This window comes from Scyliorhinus canicula, chromosome 7 (genome assembly GCF_902713615.1).
Source record: "Scyliorhinus canicula chromosome 7, sScyCan1.1, whole genome shotgun sequence".
Taxonomy (NCBI): Eukaryota; Metazoa; Chordata; class Chondrichthyes; order Carcharhiniformes; family Scyliorhinidae; genus Scyliorhinus; species Scyliorhinus canicula.
Window position 1 is genome coordinate 47,124,525 of NC_052152.1, and position 23,888 is coordinate 47,148,412.

The 23,888-nt window shown below is 41.3% G+C and overlaps 1 protein-coding gene across 6 annotated transcripts in view; it reads right to left on the minus strand.

The window, feature by feature from the left end:
* stxbp5l (syntaxin binding protein 5-like) overlaps positions 1-19,780 on the minus strand; it is a 721,261-nt gene extending 701,481 nt beyond the window's left edge. For all 6 annotated transcript variants that reach the window (XM_038801940.1, XM_038801939.1, XM_038801935.1 and 3 more), the window contains exon 1: positions 19,310-19,780. In XM_038801940.1, the coding sequence (XP_038657868.1) occupies positions 19,310-19,558 (249 nt within the window). In that variant the 5' untranslated portion in view covers positions 19,559-19,780. The remainder of the gene's footprint in view (positions 1-19,309) is intronic.
* Between the last annotated feature and the right edge of the window lie 4,108 nt (positions 19,781-23,888).

Below are 23,888 nucleotides of genomic sequence, written 5' to 3' on the forward strand. Positions count from 1 at the left end.
CCTAAAGTATTGAGCTGCAGATACCCCCACTCCTCCACTCCCGTTAACCTAGCAAGGTGACACCTGCCAGAGTAAAACCAGAAACAATCATACCAAAACAAGCAGCTCCCAGCCCACATCCAACTTTAATATAAAAAGATAGAGGAAAAAAAGTAAACCAACACCCATCCCACAAACAACCCCAAATATACAAACTCACCCATCACCCCCCCCCCCCCCCCCCAGCAACAAACACGTCTTCTGATTCAATCCAAAAATCCCACATTAAATACAGATACTAATGTTTCCAACAATTCACATATTAGTTTGCCCCCAGGCAATGTTTCTTTATAAACTCATCTGCTTCCTCCGGCACATCAAGATAAGTCTCTCTCTTCAAAGGTCACTCGAAGACGGGCCGGGTACACCACAGCAAATCGCACATTACTTCTCTACAACGCAGCCTTGGCCTTGTTGAGCACCGCACACCTTCTGGTCAGCTCCACTCCCACGTCCCGATATATCTGATAACGTGGCCCTCCCATCTTGAGTCGAGATGGTCCTTTGCCCACTTAGGACCCATTCCTTGTCGAGGTTCCTCTGGTAGTTCCCCAGATCGGGGTTTCTATCTTAGCGATCGATGTGCTTGGTCCAGTTCAGGAGGGGATGGCAATCTCCCCTCCTCTTCCATCTTCCCAAACATCTTGGACATATGGTCCGTAGGATTTGGGCCCTGCAGACCCTCTGGAAGCCCAATGATTCTTAAACGTTGCCGCCTGGAGCGGTTTTCCATTTTGCCCACCTCAGCCTACAAAGCTTTGTGCCAGTCAGCCATCAAAGCCATCTCCGCCTCCAGGGAAACAATCCAGTTACTCTCGTCCAAGAGTGCCACTTCCACCCTTCGTATCACCATGCCTTGCTCCTCCACCTTCTGATCAGTCTTCTCCAAGACTGCATTGATTGGTGCTCGAGCCCCTTTCATCGCCTTCTCAAGGTCCTCAGAGACCACCTGCCGCTGCTTTTTAAATTAATCCACCAAGCATGCCTGCATCTCGGCCATCCATGGAGAGGCCAAAGTCAGAGCAGGAGCTTCCATTCGAAACCAAAACCTACACAGAGTGCTACAATCAGAGCCATGCATTCAGAAGAGCTCTCCTGGAACAGATCATTAGCCTTCTGAAGTAGGGGTTCCAGTCACTGGACTGTTCTGGCAGCATTCTGCATCATAAACTCAACAGTGTGTCTAAATTCATTATTGTCAGATGCATCCTGTACAATTATGCAGTGCATGGTCTATCTCTTACTAACACCTGGGGAGGAAGTATTGTGGGGGCAGGAAGATAAGGACACCAATAAAAGCAGGGGTCACCAATCCAGCCAACTACCAGAAATCTGTGGCATCAACTCATCAAGCAAAGTATCACTTGAATCATCCTTCCCAAATGCATCAACAGTCCCTCCTCTCATCTCACCAAGGTACTTATGCCCTCAAAGTGTATAACTTCTTCTACACACTATTATTACAAACGTTAAGGAAAAACAAAAAAGTAAGATACTTTATCAGGCTTGATTTCAGAATTCCAAAAGGCTAACAATTAAGTTTAGGGAGGGAATTCCAAAGCATTCTTGTGAGTATCACATTGGATTTCCATTGGCACTCTCTACCTGCTCTACCTTGTCTTTCTCGAAAGCTCTTCAAATCAAAGAAACAGCCATTTTTTAAAATTGCAGTTAGAAAGAACGCCTGCTCAAAAGAAGAATCACTTCAGCGTTACTGGACCGTGATGGGCTATATAACAAACAAAGCTAATCCCTCCTTTGAAATAGCCTGGACGGTCAATCAAGAGACATGTAAAAGGTAATGAATCATAAAATTGAACGTAAACAAAGCAGTTCAAAGCTTTTAGGCTTCTCAGCAAGCCCAGAGGATTGAAAAGGTTAACGGTGAATGAAACTGATGATGAACAAAGCACTTCAAAGGTTTCCAGCACATCACAGGAAGTCTTTAATCTTAATCTGTTAAAATCCCAGAGCAGACCCCAACATTAGTTAGGATAATGGACAAGAACCCCAAACACTTTTGTTAAAACTGTGAGGAAAGGATACTTCACTCCAGGAGTGATTCCACTGACCAATAGGTATATGGTATATTAAAACAAACTTTTTAAATACAGGGTTAAGCAACATTAACATCACAGAAAATCGTCATTCATTCACCTCAGGAAGGAGCAGTGCTCCAAAAGCTAGTGTTTGAAATAAACATGTTGGACTTTAACCTGGTGTTGTAAGACTTCTTACTGTGCTCACCCCAGTCCAACGCCGGCAGCTGCACATCATCACAGAAAATAGCTTACAATTAACGGTTAAACAATTCGTAGCACTAAAAGGAAATACATTTATGTCTAACTGGCACCTTCTCTATCTCCAAAATCCATCAGAGGGCAAAAGCCACTTAAAACGTTTGTAAACATCGGGATAGAGATTCTGTGGATAGATTACTTAGAGATGGAGAAACTCTTTCAGACACCAGCTTCAATTTTAGCTGGAGACCACTGCTTACCCCGGCAGCTTTTGACAATAGCCCCTCATCTCAAAGGTCCCAGAAAAATATAAGCTAAACTGACTGCTAGTGACTTGCCCCTCCTTTTAATTACATAATTTCTGTCACACGAACTATGGGACCATCTTATTAAGGCTAACCACAACCCTTTAATTACCTAGACCCCAGGGACCCTTCTTTTTACAAACAGAATTCCATTAGCCCTATTTAAATAAACAATATACATGGTTGGAATGAATGATGATCTCACTTTTATAGCATCTTAATTCCACCTTCTGCAGCCACAGTGTTTGGAAAACTTAACTTGGATTTTTAAATAATATTACAGCAACAGAGACATATAGCTGAACGAAGGCTTTTTAAGAACATCACTGCAACAGATCAAAAATACAACATATATAAAACTTTCCCACATTCTTCACACATCTGACAGATCATTGATAATTATAGGCTGGTAGAGATAAAGATTTCAAGGTCACAGAGGATAGACTTTCACCTTCACCTGACAGGTCTTTGAACTGACATGCTAGAAGACACCAAATGGGTTCCAACACATCAGAAGGAGGACTTTTAATTACAAGTCAACATGCTGCAAGCTAGTTTGACTTTCAAAGCTACACAGGAACTATTTACTACATGACCCCCATCCCGGAAATGACCCCTGATCTGAGCACGTCCAGACCAGCCAGAGCACGTACCCCACTCCACCCCCGACCCCACCACCTCTGAAGAACCCTCCTTCAGTACCCCTGGAGGTAAGCGTGAAGTGGGTACTCATCCACTTGCCCCTCAGAGTCCACAACACCTGGCTTCCCACTTGTCAGGGCCAGGAGAGATTGGCATCTGCTAGAACACGAACTATGGAAAAGACAATACTGGGAGACCAGATCATCCAGCCTTAAACTTGGTAATAATATTAAAATTCAAGGAAACCTATTCTCAGGGACCCAGATACTCACAACGGGTTGGACATCCAGCTACAATCCTGTTTTGGCACTCGTGGTTGAACCAACAGGCCATCAGGAATCTGGCAACTAGTGGACCCGGAGAATCACAATCATCATTTTCTTCGGGAAAGAGATCTTCCACCCTTTTTGTGAGGCAGGTGGAACATTCTTTCCTCCAGTCCTACTCGGGCTCTCTTCCACAACTCCTTTTCTGTTACATTGATGACTTAGATCAGTGCCTCTTCACGCTTCCTTGTGGACATGGAAAAATTCATCGATTTCGCTTCCAATTCCCACTTACTCTCAACTTCACATGGTCCAACCTTAACACTTTCCTTCCTTGACCACTCTGCCACCAATACTGGTGTTAGGCTGACCAGCAATATTCATTACAAATCCAGCAACTCTCACAACTGCCTCAACTACAGCTCCTCACAACCCACTTCTTGCAAGGACTCCTTCCCATTCCCTCGGTTTCTCCACCTCCTTCACATCTGTTCCAGTGATGCTACCTTCAATAATGGCACTTATGACAAGTCAGCCTTTTTCCTCAACTGAGGTTTCTCCCCCTATTATGATTGACAGCGCACTCAACCTTGCCTGACCCATCCCCGTACCTCTGCCCTTACCCTCCTTCCCAGAAGCATGATAGGGTCCCTTTGTCCTCAATTTCTGCACGTCAGCCTCCACATTCAAAGTATTAACCTCGCCATTTCTACCAACTCCAGCATGGTGCTACCACAAAACACATCTTCCACTCTGTCAGCATTCCTCAGGGACCACTCCCTTTGGTCCACTCCATCGCCCCCAACCCTTCAGCCCCTTCCCATAATCACAGAAGGTGCAACATCTCTCCCTTTATTTCCTCCTTCCTCACCGTCACGGCTCCAAATGCTCCTTTCATGTGAAGCAGTTCTTGCACCTCCCTCAATTTGGTCAGATGAATTTTCTGTCCAATGTGGTCTCCCCTACATCAGGGAGGCTAAAAACAGACTAGGTGACTTATTTTGAAATACCTTCACTCAGTCCGCAAGCATGACCCCAACCTTCCTATCACTTGCCATTTCAGCTCATCATCTTGCTTTCACACCCACATGTCTGTTCTTGCTGTAATGCTCCAGCGAAGCCCAACACAAACTTGAGGAACAACAACTCATCTTCCAACTAGGCGTGTTACAACCTTCTAGACAGAAGATTGAGTTCAACAACTTGAGACTGAACTTTCACCTCCATTTTGTCCTTTTTTGATGTTTTATTGGTTTGCCCAAGTGCAAACCGCACCCTCCTCCCTGCCACTATCAGCAACTTATGCCGTCCTTAATTCTACCATTAACATTCCCTTTGTCTTGTGTCCATGACATCTTTGTCAATCTCACCTTAGCTCCCATCTATCCCTGACCGTCTGTTCTGCTATACCTTCTCCAACCCCCTCTCCAACTTTTTAATCCATCACATGTTGGGGCCGGCCTGCCGAACGCGGGCCAGAGCCTATCGGAGGCACACACCCCACCCCCCCCCCCCCCAATCCGGGCCGGAGAATCGCCGCTCGCCGTTTGCGGCAATTCTCCGAGCAGCCCGGCGCGATTCTCTTTCATCACCTGTTAGCCCTAACAGGCCCTAACAATTTTCTCAGTAAGTAAGAATTTCCTAATTGCTCCATTTATTTTTTGTTGGTCATAAATTTACATAGCCTCATTATTTATTAACTAGTGGAAATGGTTTTCCCATTAACCTTACCAAAAGCTTTCATGATTTAGAACTCGTCTATAGATCACGTCATAATGGCGACACAGTGGTTAGCACTGCTGCCTCACAGCACCAGGGACTCGGGTTCAATTTTGACCTTGGGTGACTGTGTGGAGTTAACACATTCTCCCAATGTCTGGTGGGTTTCCTCCGGGTGCTCCGTTTTACCACCACAGTCCAAAAATGTGCAGGTTAGGTGGATGGGACATGCTAAATTGCCTCTTACTGTCCAAAGGTTAAGTGGAGTTGCGGGGATGGGGTGAGGGATTTCGGCGGGTCGGCGCAGACTTGATGGGCTGAATGGCTTCTTCTGCACTGTTGAGATTCTATGATATTATAACAATCCTGCATATAAGCCTCTGGGATACAACAGCCACAGCTGCAGAGGCTCCTCCACTGCAAAAGTGGATTGACAGTTTTTGTTACGTCTGCTTTTTAATTCTTCACAATACTGCAGAGAATGTCTTCATTTTGGGACATCCTCACAGTCTCCCACATGCCCCAGCAGTGACCACCTCTCCTACTGGGACTGCCAGCCAAACATCAATGAAGGGCCTCCTCTTGGACCTCCCACTTCCCTGATTTGCCTGCTGCCCTTAACTGAATGGAGCTCCTGGAGGTAGCTGCTTAACTGACCACCTCTGGGAAAATGGTGAACATCCCATTACACCCAATTCTGATTGTTGACCTGAAATTGAAGTCAACATCAAGATTGTAATCCACCCATAAAAAGCACCATTTCTCCCCTTTCCAAATAGCCATATATCTCCACTCGTAGTGGGTTAATATGGAGCCAAAATGTCTGTCTAAATCAGTGCCCATCTCTCCCATCACTGACTGCTTAAGTACTGTGATTTAAGTCAATGGGCTGTAAAGTCAATGGTCAATTAAGTCAAAAAGCTTTTGGGCTTCCCGCGTGCACCCCCCCCCCCCCCCCCCAGTTTTTGGGCATCCCCCATGCCCACCCCGCAAACACCTCAGGTAAAAGACCAGGGACTGTGGGATAAACGTTCATTAACTGGTTTTAACTGGTCACTTAAGAACCTCAGTAGACCATCTAGCGCACCCCCAACCTGTAAAATTTTAATCAGGTCAGGAGAAGACATGTAGGTGGCCGATTTTACCGGCACCACGAGCAACAAGCCATGGTTCAATCCTTAGTCTCCTTACATTCCTCAATTATATTTAGCTAATGTATCACAATCTGTAAATATGAGATCATGCTTCATATGCAAGTCAAAAGGCAGCCAACTTTACCTCTCCATCACAACTCTCAAATGACACTACTGACATTATTCTTTCTCACTGTCGATTCGGCATAAAGTCAAGAGCCACAACTTTTTGAATTTCAATATTATCAAGACCCAAAGCTATTTTTTAAAAACAGTCCCAGCTAAAAATACTGCATTTCAGAAACCACCTCATTATCACTTAAGCTCAAAGCACAATTCGTGTCCTGTTTGAGCTCTAAAATCAATCACTAAGACCATCCATTTCCACCAATGAAATACAGGTATCACTATGCACTGACTTCATCCCACTGTAACTGAAACACATGGAAAGCTGGTGAAAAGCATACAAGTTAAAACTCTTCACAAATTCCAACTGATCCGGACTGCATCTCTTGCTTCTACACTTCCCAAAGTTCCACTTATTTACCACCACTGTTCTTGTCCAAATCCATTGGTTTGCTGTTTCTTAAGACAGCTGCTTCAAAGTTCCTGGTTTAATCTACAAATTTGACAATGTTTCGCTTCTGCATGACTCTGCAACCCACACCCAGTCTTACATCACCACCAAACCCATCATGGTTTCAATTCCTGGCTAAGTGTTTCTCACCCACATGTTTCCCCCTCATTTTGTCACAAAGCATTCAGACACACCACAGACATATTTTGGAATTATCTCCCTAAACCCCTCTACTCTGCTCCATCTCTGCTGAACTTCAAAAACCTCTGTGCCATTGACTATCTCCCTAATTTTGTTCCTGCTCAGCCTGCGATGTTAAAGATGCTCAGGAACATACCAAAGATACAACTGTTGTAAACCTGTGAGAGCACAATAAAGCTCTTCCACGTAAAAGATAAAAATGATAAGCTGACTATCTTTTCAAATTCTTTCATAAGTTACTTAGATACCCATCACCAGAATTTTCCCCAAATTGAAAACCAACAAGCTTTTTTACAAAATGTAATTTGATCAAGAATTACCAAATAGCATTTAAAATTAAAACTTTGTATAATCAAAAATCAAATGAGTTAAAATCAAATTCATTGTTCCAAACCAAGTTTTTATGACGTTATAATGTGTTCATTGTAATGAATCGCAGCAAAATGAAACTGATGGCAAAAAGATATAGGGCATTTTCTGCTTAAATTCTTAGTGCACTTAAATTATACATTTTTATTTAATTTCCTTAAAAGGGTTCAGCTCCAGAAAATGTTGTTTTTGAAAAGAAAACACCGAAATCACAGACCATATGTTAATCAAAGCAAAATACAGTAGATGCTGGAATCTGGAACAAACAAATAGATAATGCTGGAAAAGCTCAGCAGGTCTGGCACCAGTTATGGAGAAAGAAAACAGTGTTAATGGGTGGAATTTTCCTATATTTTTCAAGTGTCAGGCTCAGACTGAGAGCAGGCGTGTTGCTATCCAGATGCACAGCCCAGTTTTCACTCCAGGTCTTGTGCCTCTCGAGTATCCCCACCACCCCCAACATCAGGGCACTACCCCCCTTCTTCGCAGGCATTAGGCGACCCCCCTCTCACCCCCAACTGTATTTCAGGCATCATGTGAGCGCACCCCCCCCCCCCCCCCACATTCCCAATCCCTTGCTGGCATCGCATCAATCCCCAACCACCGTGGTCTCAGGGGCACTCTTTCCCCCCCTTACAGGCAACAGCCCTCCCTAACACACCCAAGGGGAAACGCTCCCAAGGGATTGCCCAGAGGGTCCATCCCAGCATTGCCCCCACACATGGGTTGGCAGTGCCCGAACATGTTCCCTCCCCACCGTGGACTTTACGTACTTTTGTGCCCCCGAAGCAATCCCCTCAATTGAATCCAGTACTTATAAAACTGTTGTAAACCTTGCTGACGTGACATCACTTTTCACAGTAACTTCATTGAAGCCTACTCGTGACAATAAGCGATTTTCATTTCATTTTGTCATGTCGGCGAGGTATAAATCTTTAGTGAGGGGTGAGATTGTGTGCCGTGGAGGCCACGTTTCCTGATTCTTTCTGGATTTTCCACCTGCGTCACCATTCTTTCTGACCATGATTACGGGCTAAAAGTCGCTCCCAACATCTCAGGTCTGTGAACTTTCATCAGTACCCTATAACTGTTTAACCAAAGTTGTTATTCGATTTTTAAATTTACTGATGAAACCCAATTTGAAATAGTTTTTTGACATCTTCTGCAATTAATAAGAAATATTTTGATGGATTAAATTTAGAACGGAATTGAAGAGATTTGTTCATACACATGCAAGTTAAAATGAGAATTTTATTTTCTTTATCACCTATCGGTGTGAAAATGTTTAATAAAAAAAACCTACATAATTTACAGCTCTTAGTTTGCATTAATTTTGAAAGTGTATGAATTACTGATATCATCTAAAAGCAAACACAGAATAATTCAAATCAGATTGGTTTCACATAATGATGTATAACTTATGCTTAAATAACTTTCTCTGAAGAAACAAAACTTGCATCTTTATACTGCCTTCCTTGACTTCAGTACATAGAACCACAGAAAAGTTACAAAATGAGGCCATTCAGCCCATCGTATCTGCACTGGCCAAAAAAAAAGAGTCAACAGGCTGGTCGTTATGAGCCAAGCTCTCAAGTCACGTATGACACATGCAGTCAGCTTTCGGGGCTCAAAGTCTGACTTATTGCCTTTCCAAATTTCCCTTTGCTTGTTGGAAGAAGCCACACAGTTGACTCGCTGTCTTCCTGCTTGATGTAGATGTAATCAAAAGAAAAATGAGCAGATCCTCTACTCAACTGCCCTCCATGGCATTCTTTAACTCCAAAATAACTCCAAAATAGGGGCAGCACAGTGGTTAGCACTGTAGCCTCACAGCACCAGGGACCCAGGTTTAATTCCAGCCTTAGGTGGTTCCAGAAAGGGTGATCTTTTCAGAGGGTTGGTGCAGATTCGATGGGCTGAATAGCCTCCTTCTGCAGTGCAGAAATGTTGTGGTTTACTTCACAGGAGTGTTCAAACAAAATATGACAGTGATCCATGGAGATATTAGGGAAGATATACAAAAGCATGGTCAAGAGTAGGTTTTAAGGAGCCTTTTAAAGGAGTAACTGGAAATTGAGCGGTCATGTTTAGGAAGAAAATTCCAGTGTTTAGGACCCTGGCATCTTATGGCACTGCCACCAACAAAGGAGAAATGAAAATCAGGAACACACAAGAGACCAGATTGTAGGACGGCAAATATTTCGAGAAGTATGCAGGGAGGAGGAATTTACAGAAATTGAGAGGGGTGTGGCCATCCAGGAATTTAAGTACAGGAATGTTTTTTTTAAATTCAAACCATTACTTAACTGGGAGATAATGCTGGCCAACGAGCACTGGGTGATGGCACAGGGACTTGGTGCAAATCAGAACATGGACAACAGTTTTGAAAACCTCCTGTTAATTGAGGGTAGAAACTTGACTATTCCATCTGACCCCTGGCAAGTCGAGGTAGCAGAGGGATGGTTGAGGGTTTTAGCAGATGAGCCATGAAGGGATGGAGACAGGTGATTCAAGGTAGATGGAAATGTGGGGTCTTCATGATGGTGCGGCTATGTGGTTGATACTTAAACAGTTCAGGGTCAAAGCTGACAGACTGTGTAAACAGTCTTATTCCACCTCAGATGGAATCAGAAGGTAGAAACTTGACTATTCCATTTGACTCCATGCAAGTCAAGAGGTAGCAGAGGCATGGTGTTCTTTGCAATTCTTGTTGAAGGCGAGGGTGTATGTGACAGGGATGGAGATTTACTATAGAGAATAGAAAGCTGGAATTAACTTTGTATTCCAGATTATCCTGAAATAGTGAACATGTTTGGTAGAAAAGAAAAGAACAGAATTTAATCGTGCTTTATGGGGTCCAGCCAGATATGGCAGTGCAGGGTTTCCCAAACTGGGGTCCACAGAACAAAGAACAAAGAAAATTACAGCACAGGAACAGGCCCTTTGGGCCTCCCAGCCTGTGCCGATCCAGATCCTTCATCTAAACCGGTCGCCTATTTTCCAAGGATCTATTTCCCTCTGTTCCCCGCCCCTTCATATATCTGTCTAGCTGCATCTTAAATGATGCTATCGTGCCCACCTCTACCACCTCCACTGGCAAAGCGTTCCAGGCACCCACCACCCTCTGCGTAAAAACCTTTCCACGCACATTTCCCTTAAACTTTCCCCCTCTCACCTTGAAATTGTAACCCTTGTAATTGACACACCCACTCTTGGAAAAAGCTTGTTGCTATCCACTCTGTCCATACCTCTCAATTTTGTAGACCTCAATCAGGTCCCCCCTCAACCTCCGTCTTTCCAACAAAAACAATCCTAATCTACTCAACCTTTCTTCATAGCTAGCACCCTCCCTACTAGGCAACATCCTTGTGAACCTCCTCTGCACCCTCTCTAAAGCATCCACATCCTTCTGGTAATGTGGCGACAAGAACTGCACGCAGTATTCCTAATGTGGCCTAACCAAAGTCCTCCACAACTGTAACATGACCTGCCGACTCTTCTACTCAATACCCCGTCCGATGAAGGCAAGCATGCTGTATGCCTTCTTGACCACTCTATCGATCTGCGTTGCCACCTTCAGGGTACAATGGACCTGAACTCCCACATCTCTTTGTACATCAATTTTCTCCAGGACTCTTCCATTGACCGTATAGTCCGCTCTTGAATTAGATCTTCCAAAATGCATCACCTCGCATTTGCCTGGATTGAACTCCATCTGCCATTTCTCTGCCCAACTCTCCAATCTATCTATATTTTGCTGTATTCTCTGACACTCCCGCTCCCTATCTGCAACTTCACCAATCTTAGTATCATCTGCGAACTTGCTAATCAGACCACCTATACCATCGTCCAGATCATTTATGTATATCACAAAGAACAGTGGTCCGCGCACGGATCCCTGTGGAACACCACTAGTCACCTGTCTCCATTTTGAGATACTCCCTTCCACCACTATTCTCTGTCTCCTGTTGCCCAGCTAGTTCTTTATCCATCTAGCTAATACACCCTGAACCCCATGCGATTTCACTTTTTCCATCAACCTGCCATGGGAAACTTTATCAAACGCCTTACTGAAGTCCATGTATATGACATCTACAGCCCTTCAATTAACTTTGTCACTTCCTCAAAGAATTCTATTAGGTTTGTAAGACATGACCTTCCCTGCCTAAAACCATGCTGCCTATCACGGATAAGTCTATTTTCTTCCAAATGTGAATAGATCCTATCCCTCAGTATATTCTCCAACAGTTTGCCTACCACTGACGTCAAGCTCACAGGTCTATAATTCCCTGGATTATCCCTGCTACCCTTCTTAAACAAAGGGACTACATTAGCAATTCTCCAGTCCTCTGGATTCCATGAATATCTTGCAGGGGTTCTGCAGGAGCCATGGAACACACACATCACCAACAGTGGAATTCAAAGGAAAGCAAAAAAAATCAAATTGGGTAATCAGCACCATCCTCTTTGAGAATTGGCTGCTGATTGGCTGACTCAACCAATTCTCAGAGAGGCTGGGCTTTGATTGGCCAATTTAATTTTTTTCAGTTCCCTTTTATGCTGGGCATAAAAGCGCTTGGCTAAAATGATCGTGAGGTTCAAGTGTAATGCCTGTATCTGGTATGTCTCTCGTGAGGACCATGAATTGGATTCAATTTGAATTGATTTTTGGAGCAGGCAAGGAGCTGGATTATGGGTTTGCCCCTGTCCACACTCTGAGCTCTGGCTTTATAACTCTGATAAAGTAATTTTAAAAACACACAAGCAGCGATTAGAGCGGTGATTAGGAGGGTGAGGAGCATTGGTGGCATGCAAGGAATGGGAGGAATAGCAGTGGCGGCACTGAAGGAGTGTGACGAGTGGCGGCACCACCCGAGGAGTGGGAGGAACACTGGCAGCATCCGAGGAGGGCAAAGTACTCTTAATCTTTTCACTACCTGCCCACAGAAATGAAAAGTCTTCGAAAGTGGATATTAGTTCCAGGGATTAATATTAAGGGACTATGGGACGGTGGGTTAGCCAAGGGTTAATGTTAAGCGGTCATGGAAGGTTGGTTTAGCCAGGAGATAGCTGATGTGTGAACTCCTCACATTGAAGACGACAGGAAGGTCAGCCTTCAGTTCTTTGTCGAATAAAATAGTCATGTATTACGGTAATATATACACAGATGTAACTCGAAAAGACTTGTTTACATTTATTTGCACCTATTTCATGGCAAAAAAAAGGACATCAACATTACGAGAATGTTTAGGGTTCTCTAATGGTCTTGGAAGGTCACTAGGGGTTCCACGGCTCGAAAAGTCTGACAAACCCTGTGGTACATTATGACACCCGGACTAATGCAATGTCAATTCCAGCTTCACTCGACCCAGAGTCACAACACAATTGAAATTAAGAAATAATTCTTAGAAAAACACCCAAAGTCTTTGACCCTTGGCTTCCCAATAACTAGTCATCAGGTTTGCAAATCTAAACAGAATTTAAATTTATTAATAACAATAACTATAGAGCAGCACAGTGGCACAGTAGTTAGCACTGCTACCTCATGGCGCCAAGGACCTGGGTTTGATTCTGGCCTGGGTCACTGTCTGTGTGGAGTTTCCACATTCTGCCTTTGTCTACGTGGATCTCACCCCCACAGCCCAAAGATGTGCAGGGTAGGTAGATTGGGCATTCCCCTTAATTGGAGAAAATGAATTGAGTACTCTAAATTTATTTTTAAAAATAACAATAACCATAATTAAACATGCAGAAAATACAACAGGTTAACTATTACCTAAAACCAAACCCTCTACTTAAACTCACCCCACCATCTACAGACACAAGACAGGACAAACACAGAGGAGTGTAAAATAATAAGTGAAAGGGATAAAAGTCTTTGTTGTAGTTGGCTGTCCTATAGCGCACCTTCCTTCAATTTAGTGTTTCAGTTTAAGGTTTTGTTTTTGCTTTCAGGCTGATTCAGCTGAGAGAGAGAGAGAGAGAGAGAGAGAGAGAGAGAGAGAGAGAGAGAGAGAGAGAGAGAGAGAGAGAACAGTATACTATGTTGGAACTTTTGAGTTCCTCATTTCATCTGCTCGACTTAAACATCTATGCCCATTAAGCATTCATGGGTCAAAACGATAACAGCAAAAATAAAGAAATGGGAAATAAGGGAATCAACACCCTCACATCAGTACATAATGAATGGCTAAAGAATTTGCCTGCCATATCAGTTCAAGTCTGTGTCCTTTCTAATTGGAGCAGAGATGAGTATTATAACAGGTATGAGAAACTGTTTAATAGGGCAAGGGCATCAGTGTTAAAGGTAAGGGCGTGGTTAAGCCAATTGGGTAGCTTCAGCAAGATTGCAAATTGGAGGGGCCAAAAGATAGACATTTGGGATTTTGAAGTGCAGCTGCAAACAAACTGGGTGAATATTTTGCCACAAGGGCAGGCACAAATAGAAGCAAGATTGGGAGGAGACAGGAAGATGCAAGTGGAAAGGAACATGAGGAAGTGATCATAGATGGCCTGATCTATGATTCCCCCAATGGGAGTAGCGAGACCATGTGAGTTAGCAAGGAGATAGCCGTGAGCATAGGTAAGGCATCTATATGAAAAGAGATTAAGGGAGACTAGGAGGTTACTGACTCAGAGGCAAGAAAGCAAGATGAATTGAGGTGCAGTTTGAAATCACTGAGAATGAAAAGTCACCCAGTGCAGAAGCTGAGGGAGGAAAGCAATAAAGATATCTCGGTGAGAAACGAGTACTTGAATGAGCAATAGAGAATGAGGATTTTAAATGAGAGGTGAGGGGGTTGGGACATGGTGAGTAGGAGGAGAAAGTAGCCAGAGGAGTAGAGGCAGACCTACAGTGTGATCTGGTGAGAAAAGTTATGCAAATGTCAAAAACATATTTCAATTTCATCAATGTGTATCCATCACCCTCACATCAGCAAAAAATCTACATTTAGATGCTCAAACTAAAGAGTTACGGCATTAGGATCAGTCAGGCTCCCCAAATGACATTTATGCCTTGTATTCAATTAGCTAGCTACCAGGCAGACAGTTGGCATAAATAGGTATTTTTCTGGTTGACAGAATTGGCGAGTGGTGTGCACAGGAATTAGTGCTGGGACCTCAACTTTTTACAAATTATATAAAAGGTTTGGACAAAGGGAAAGTATGGTTGCTAAATTTGCTGGTGACGGAAAGATAGGTAGCTAAGTAAATTGTCAAGAGGACGCAAGGGACATAGATAGGTTAAGTGAGTGGGCAAAAAATCTGGCACATGGAGTATAATATGGGCAAATGTGAAATTGCCTATTTTGGCAGGAAGAATAAAAAAAGAAGCTTAATGTCTAAATGGTGAGAGATTGCAGAGCTCTGAGGTACAGAAGAATCTGGGTGCCCGCGTGCATGAATCGTTAAAGGTTAGTATACAGATGCAGCAAGTAATAAGGAACGTTAATAGATTGTTATTGTTTATTGTGAAGGGAATTGATTACAAAAGTAAGGAGGCTATGCTTCATTTATACAGGCCTTTGGTGAGACCACATCTGGCGTATTATGTACTGATCTCATTATCCGCGAAAAAACTTAAATGCATTAGAAATAGTTCGGAGGTTTACTAGACTAATACGAGGAATGACCGGGTTGTTTTATGAGGAAAGATTGGAGAGATTAGGTTCGTATCCACCAGAATTTAGAAGTGTAAGAGGCGACTTGATCGAAACCTTTAAGGTCCTGAAGGGTATCGTCAGGATGTGGAGCAGATGTTTCCTCTTGTCGAAGTATCTAGAATTAGGGGTCACTATTTGACGATAAGGGATCGCTCGATTAAAGTGGAGATGAGGAAGCATTTTCTTCTCTGAGGGTCTTGAGTCACTCGATTTCTCTTGCTCAAAATGCATTGGAAGCAGGATCTTTGAATATTTTAAGACAGAGCTGGATAGATTCTTCATTAACAAGGGGGTGAAAGGTCATCGGGGTCGACAGGAATGGGATTGAGGTTATAATCAGATCAACCATGCTCTTATTGAATGGCGAAGCAGGCCCGAGGGGCCGAGAGGCCTACTCCTGGTTCATATGTTCATACGTAAATATCTGCTAAAGCAGGGAGGTGATAATAAAAGTTCATCCCTGGCGAAATTTCTATATCGAAGTACTTCTTCCAGGTACTCTGGCATATTGATGAATTATCTTCATGGCACATGTGCAAACAGAACATCTAAATGCTGCCTGCGTATTCATCATGTCACAAGAATAAGTAATATTTTAATATTATGGCTCAAATACTACTGATATTCAGGACGAAAGTACCATATACACCGAAGCAGATTAAGAGCTGAACAATACATGATAAACAAGAATGCATTCATAATAGCTAATAAAACAAATAACTACCAGCTCCAGCGGTTAAGTCAATACTTTAATTTGATAGAAGTTATGCACAAAACCATGGCAGAGTTCATATGTATTTATATTTCACTCTATAGGATTCCAATTCTGTATTGCAATATTTATAAGGCTGGTTAATAGAATTAAACTGCAAATATTCACTTTACTATTTATAGATTGGAGCAGTTTAACTCTAGATTGAAGTCCATTGTTCTTTTTTTCTCTTTCACAAGTACATGTATTGTATAAATAAAATGATAATCTTTGGTTCATACAGTGCATTTTCTCTCACTACAATTCCATGTATCCAAAATAACCAGATTTAGTGGAACATAAAGATATACGCAGGTGTGCATCGGTCATTCAATCAACTCAAAGACACAAAATAAATGGACAGTCAATTTGCTCTATCTACTATTTGTTAGCGTTGACATGAGGACTTGCTGTGTCTTTTTCCTTTGGTGTCTTCATTTTCATTTATTTAAATATAATTCTTCATATCTGAATAAATATTATATTGGTAATATTAACAAGTGGTTTAACTGAAAGTGAGTCTCCGTTTGCTTAGATAGTAACTCAAACACTGTTTGCACTACATCGTAACCCAGTGAATAAATTGGTTTGGGACAATTAAAAATGTATTACTTAAAAGCTAAAAGAGTGAAACATCTGAAGAATATACAATAAACAGAGAATCTGATTATATGATATGAAGCAATTGATTTTAAACAGACCATACGTTCCTCAAATCTGCAGTGCTCCACGAGTTACGCAATCTCTCACTTCTAAATAACCGAATAAAAATCAATACCTCTCTTTCCATAATACATTATCCTCTACTTAGTATTTTAACTTTCTTAATATTAAGACACACACTAGGGACTAGTTAATTTTTAGAGGACTTCAACAGCATTTTTCATTAAAATCAAAGAGTATTAATGAATACAAATAGGTATTGTACTGGCAGCGACAGTGGATTACAACAGTTCTTCATCAGTACCATAAGCGCATGAGTGAAAGTACGTCAGCAGCTCTGTTGCTGTACTATTTAGTCTATCGATATGCCCCTTTGCATTCTGTAATCTAAGCAGGCCTCACAGGCTGATTTGACAGGACAAATTCACCAATTTTATACCCATTACATTGAATTGTCATATCAATGATACCAGTGGAATAAAATGTTAATTCACAGATTTTTTAAAAAAAACAATTCTGGGTTTTTGAACCCCATCTTTCTTTCCCTTTCTTTGGCCCAACCTCACTCTGTTCCTCTTTTCTTTCTTGCGTTCTTGACTCAGATAGTTATATATTATATGTACATCTGTCTATAAATTGTTTAAGATGTCTTTCTCCATCTAAGCAGTGTTATAGAAGCAAAATTGTTGTATTCATTATATCTAGGCAGTCTACGACATAGCCATTGCACATGACAGAAAATAAGTTGTGCAATTTTACATGTTATAATAGAAAAATCTGTTTTATGGTAACTTGAATAACCCATGATATTTAAATATTACAGCACTCATTTATATATAGTTATTTGGTAAAACATTATTGATGTCCCAGGGTAATTTTGTTTGGACAATTTTAAAATATGCCAGAGATCTGATTTTTACATTACAAATTCTTGCTCAATGTCAAGAGTTTCCCATTTTATTGAATTCTTTTGTAAACATGTGCAGCAGGATAAATTATTTTAAAACTCTTGCGTCAATCACTGCAGAATGCAATCTACTGTCTGAAATCTTACTTTCTTTAAGTACCAAATCCTGCCATGGTCTTTAGAATATATTTTCGATTTAAGATAATTACAATAAAGATGGTTTAATTAAACTACAGATCACATTCTGTGATTTGTAAGCATTACATTTTCACATTATCCAATTCTATTCAAAATGGAGAACAACTATATTTATTTTGTGGGGAAGAAACAGTTTTGTTCCCTTTATTAATTTCCATTGTTATTATAACTCAGTAATTCTAAAAAGATAATAATGTGCTCCTTATACAGGATTCTATTTAGTTATCTGCAAGTAAACATTTGTTCCTCCGAGTGTAAACAAGCATAACCAAAATTACAAAACATTTCATGCTTTTCCATTAAAAAAGGACCTGTACTAATATTTCCACTTGATAATAGCATTATTTAATCATATTGCATCACGTTATGTTTTTAAATACAAAATTGTTTAACTTATTTACTGACTGTCAATAGGTATTCTGAAGGCAGTTCTATAGGTCACTGCCTTTTTAAAATCAAACTATATTAACCATTATATAATTGCACAGACAGAGGCAAGCAACATTCTTCAATTTGTTTTGTCTGAGAGCATCTTATCTTCTCCTGGTCATTAATTGTACAGATGGTTTCAAATGATGTATTGGAGAATGTTAAGACTTTAATTACAAGCTGGTGTTCATGAGTGATATTTCCCCAGTTCCTATTAATCACCTTCCTTGACACCATGTAAAAATACACTGTAATCAAGAAAAACCCTGCCTTCTCATTTTCCCCTTGGCTTCTCTGAACTTTATGTTAACTTGAATTTATGTTTGACATCTTAACCTGAAGCTGATATATCCAAAAGGTAATTGCTTTTCATGTTAAGCCGATTCTGACAAGCTTAGGGATATGCATTTTTTTAAACTACCACCAGTTTTGCATGTCATTTATAACACTCTGATGTAGCAAACATTGTCTTTGTTTCCTTACATATTCAGAGGTGAAATGTCTTGGCAATTCCACTGCCTCCTGCATTTATTATTTTGCAGGATATACTGGCTGAACTCCAATCTATAAAGTTATCTTGCTGATTCTTAACAGTACTTTTTACCTGCTATGTGAACTGTATTGGAGCCTTTATTTCCAACAGACTAACAGAGGTGTTGATTGATTTGCAAACATTTAATTTAGTTTGCAGAGCTCCGCCTTAATTTGAGATTTGCGTAGTCCCTCGTTGCGTTAGTTTGGATACAATAGATTAAACTGGTTAAAATACCATACATACTTTTTTTAATTTTGCTTGCCGAAATGCGATGGGCATCATCATTAATGGGCATCACCATTAAATCCATCAGTGCATCTTTACAATGCGTTTTCATTATTAAAATGCCTGTATTTATTGTTATACGCTTGTGAGAAGTCATATATCTTCCCGCAAATCAGCGTGTCAGAGTTGCAAGAATCACCCCAAAAAAACAAGTTTAAATCCTTCACTATTACCTTGCGATATGTGCTGGCTGATGGAAAATTCACGAGAGAGCTGTGAGGGTAAAAGTTTTTAATGTAATTACTCGATAAATCAGACGCAGCTAACGGTTATACTGAGGTCTTGCCCCCCATTATCGTGTTTAGCAACAAGAAGTCAGGCGTGTTTATTTCGCTCTCCCTTCAACTGGATCTATTTTTGTCTTTGGACGTGTTTATTCCACTTACCTTGCAGATCTGGAAGTGCTCTGATGCGAGTGACTCCGGTACCTCCGAGTCCCCAGCTCCTCCTCTCCCTCCGCCCATGGCACTGCCGCCGCCGCCGCCGCCACTGGCAGCGCCACTGCCTCCGCTTCCAGCGCCACCGCCGCCGCCTGTCCCAGATCCGAGCCCACCACCACCGCCGCTGCCGGAGTGAGCGGGCGAGGACGCGGCTGTCAAACCGTCCAACACCTTTCGGAAATTAAACTTCTTCATAATTAAATCTAAATACGGTGATTTTTTATAACCGTTCCCTCGCTCTACTGTATCCTCTCAAAAAAAATAAATATACTCCCGAGGAAAAGAAACCGCAAATTATTGGAAAATGATGGCTCTAATAAATATACACATTTAATTACAGAACAATATTTTCAAACATTTTCCGTGTGCGCGAGCAATCAGCCGAAGCCCCTCACACAGGTGCCATCCCTCGCTCGCGCTCAGGATGCTCACACTGAGGGAAAAATTGCGCTAACGGTTGGAGCCTGACTAACCGGAAGTCCCGGCTAGCCCTCCGCCCCTCATTGGAGCCTTGCTGACCTATCATGGGAGCGGTGGTCCGGGGAACTCTGGGTATTGTAGTCAATTCCGCCCCGTCTTGCCGCGATTGGATCAAAGCGCCCGAAAATCAATTTGATTGACAGGTACCTCGCTTCCAACCTCCCGCACTGCCCTGGCAGTCAGGAAATTATGGAGCTACCCGAGTCATGAAGCGAATCAGGGAAGAGAGAGAGAGGGAAAAAAAATCAATGTACGGAGAAACAAATCGCAGTTTCATCCCAAAGACTGGCTACTTTATAATGAACAAGTAGCCCCCTTAAGATGTAACGTTGTCAGGTTTTACCCTTTCACTAATTTGAACTGGTGTTTCTCCATCAGTACGTTTTAAGAAGAATTTGGACAAGGAATCAGCATTTATTGCCAGAGCATTGCAATGTGTACAGGGCTTGCAGTCTCAGGGCTTGCAGTCTCGATTGTGGTTCACCTGTCAATCAGAACTATAATTGCATTATCGGTTGTATATTTTAGGCTCGGTATGAATGTCTTTTGAATAAGGTTTGCAATGCATTTTTCGGAGAATGAAATGCCCCATCCCATCCAGTCCACTTCTATCCCCAGGCTGGGGAAGCATCATAGAGGGTTTGTCCAGCATTCATAAAACCAGTAAAACATGGAAGCTATCTCACACATCCCGTTAAAACGTCCAGGTAAAGACTGATAACCTTTTTAAAGCATTTGTAATTCTTCAATTGAACAAATGACCGCACGATCTTGCAGCAACCTGTTACTTTATTTTAATATAACATTGTGGCATTTGTTCACGTAGTGTACAAAAGGACGAGGTCCGCGCTGCGGAAATTTCAAAAATCAGTGCCTTGAATCACAGCCAGATTGGAACCATTCTAATTTCAGTTTCTACTTTTAGGAGGTCTTTCCGCTTTATTGATCACACATCAGGCTAATTATACTAGGTTTTGGGCAATGGGCTTTTATACCATAAATCAACTGTATTTCCTCGTGATCAAATGAAGAAATGTACTCGATACACATTATTTGATTACTTAATCAAAATAACAAATGTTGACAAATACAACAAAAAAACAGATTGTGTGTAGTACATTTTTAAGAATAAATATTTCTGCCGCAAGAATAATATTATGCTAGTTTGTAACAAACCAAACTTCATCACACTCTAGATATGTTTGATACTGTCCTTTAAGTGATATATATATATAATACCCATTTTCCAATTGCTTTTTAAAATCATTATTAGTGTTAGTTACGAATGATAATTAAATGAACACTTCGTTGAACTAATTACAAACAACTGTAAGGATTCTTGGACTTGACAAAGTCGACAGTGGGACAGATTAATTCATGGCCTTTCGGGAGAATTTATTAAGTATAAAAATGGGTAAAATTTAACAAACCAGATCATAATTTACTGATTGCTTTAGGCCTTACTTCCTATGTTAATCTCGAACACCGAGCACGCTACTCGGCTTGGACCTCATTGCTTCTTTTCATCGTTGTGACATCTTTATGTGGTCGTAAAGCTGTCCGCTGTGGTGTTCCTCTTCTCCTTCGTAAGACCGGTTCTTGGCTGTGTTCACTTATCCTGTTTTGGATGTGAGGATTCCCTTGTGCACGATCCAATTCAACCTGATGATTGGTTCTGAAGGTGCATAATAGTTTGTGATTACCCCAAATTAATTTAGCTCTGTCATTTGATATTTGCATACTGACCACATAAGCTTCCCTTATTTAATTTAAACTGTTCTCGTGTTTCATCAATCTTGGATATCCAAAAATTACATTTCAAGCAAAGCCCACATAACTTCTTGCTGATACACTTAAGATCAGCAGTTAACAAGGTTTGCAATCATACTTTAGTAATTGTCCTCCAAACCAGTGTTTTGTTAAACAGACATGAAAAGTGTAAAACACATAAAACCTGATCCCTTATAGGTGTCACTAATTACAAAATTGCACAGTAACATGATTAAACACTGACTACAATGGAACATAATCCTTTTAAATGTCAACAAAATTAATACCATTGAATACCAAGCATAATTCCCATGCACAGCCCAAATATTTAGCCAGATTCTATCTCACATATTACATAATAACTTGTTGTTGTCAACCATCATACTACAGTAAGAGTTTTAATTTCAGAAAAGTGTTGGGTTCCTATGACATGAGACGAACTCCAATACTGTATTGTCAAAACGTTATTCTTAATGCTTTTGTTAAAAATTGACTTTATTGTTGACCCAGAAGAGGTGGCTGCAACAAGCCACATGACTACAGCGCTCGTCCTTTAGTCTGGGAACTACCCCAGAAGTTGCAAGAACAAAAGTTACTCCTGGAATCTCACACATCATTAGAGTGACCCACTGCAATTACAAGGGATCAGGGGACTTGCACATCAGAACTCATTATGTCTACGAAACTGCTGACAGACTCGTATCACACCTAAGTGTGACCAGGTCCATTTCAAAAGGATATCATTAGTATCTGATAATCTCACATTGCTCGTGAAGTCAGTGGGTCTGCCTAGACAATGGCTTCCCAAACACTACACCCAACAACTAATGACAAGGACATTATTGGCCCTGAAATCAAAGCTAATTCCAGATGCTGGTTTTGATGCCACTGTGGAGAAGGAAGGTCTTGTGACTCACGTGTCCATTTTGAAATCTCTATACCATTTTTGAGAATTGAGAAAGAGTCAGCCTGTTCTTTTAACATCCAACTGCTGAGCCTGCAAGAAGCAGGCCCCTCCAGGGTATTATTTCAGGGTAAAACTTCTAATTTCCTGTTCTAATAAATGTATATTCTGTTTTTATTTGTACATAATAATAATAATAATCTTTATTGTCACAAGTAGGCTTACACTAACACTGCAATGAAGTTACTGTGAAAAGCCCCTAGTCACCACATTCTGGCGCCTGTTCGGATACACTGAGGGAGAATTCAGAATGTCCACCTCACCTAACAGCACATCTTTCAGTATTTGTGGGAGGAAACCGGAGCACCCGGAGGAAACCCACGCAGACATGGGTAGAACGTGCAGACTCCGTACAGACAGTGACACAAGCCGGGAATCGAACCTGGGCCCCTGGCGCTGTGAAGCAACAGTGCTACTGTGTTACCGTGCTGCCGAGTCCCAGGTCTCAACAATGTTTTCCTGTCAAGGTATTTTCTGATGCTTAACAACCTTGGGCAAACACGGTATCCTTGTGGTGGATTAGCTTTTTTTTTCTCTTGCACACTCTTTGTCCAGCATAGACTGTTGAAATACTAGGAGGAATTTTCACTTTTATGCATTTAATGCAAATGTTATCTTACTGGTGGCAGGAATATTCCACAAATCAAATCTGTGAACATCTAACTAGGATGATATACTGCTGCAGTATTCTATTTGTTCCAAATGTTATATTACATATTCTTTTCATCAAATGTTCTGCCATTTGGACTAGATTTGTTTTTATTTGAACGTTGATCATCTAAGATAAATGTTGAGCTCTGTTAAGCTATGCTACATGATAACTAACATTGTGAACAGTTATGTCAGTGGTTGTTAGAGGAATAAGAACTTGACAATCTGCAGAACTCACAGTCCATTTGTGATCTCTACAATATATCCAATTAGTTCCTGAAAATACAAAAAAAACTTCATTAAAACTATTGCTTCATGCTACATTTTGAATCCTCATTTATTTCTCATTTTCATTATTGTATCACATTAGAAATAGTTAATGTCATGTCAATTACTAACTGGATGAATAACAGGTAGAGGATGAAACTGAACTTTAGTTCCAGACATTGATATCCCAACACCCCATGGAATACTATGGTTACAATCCTGAAAATAGCATCTGTGAACTGAAACTATTCATGGCTGTATAAGAACATTAAAATAGGTGCAAGAGAAGGCCATTTAGCCATTCAAGCCTTCTCTGCCATTTAATAAGATCATGGCTGATCCTCCATCCCCAAGTCCACTGTCGCACCCGATTCCAATATTCCTTGATTCGCT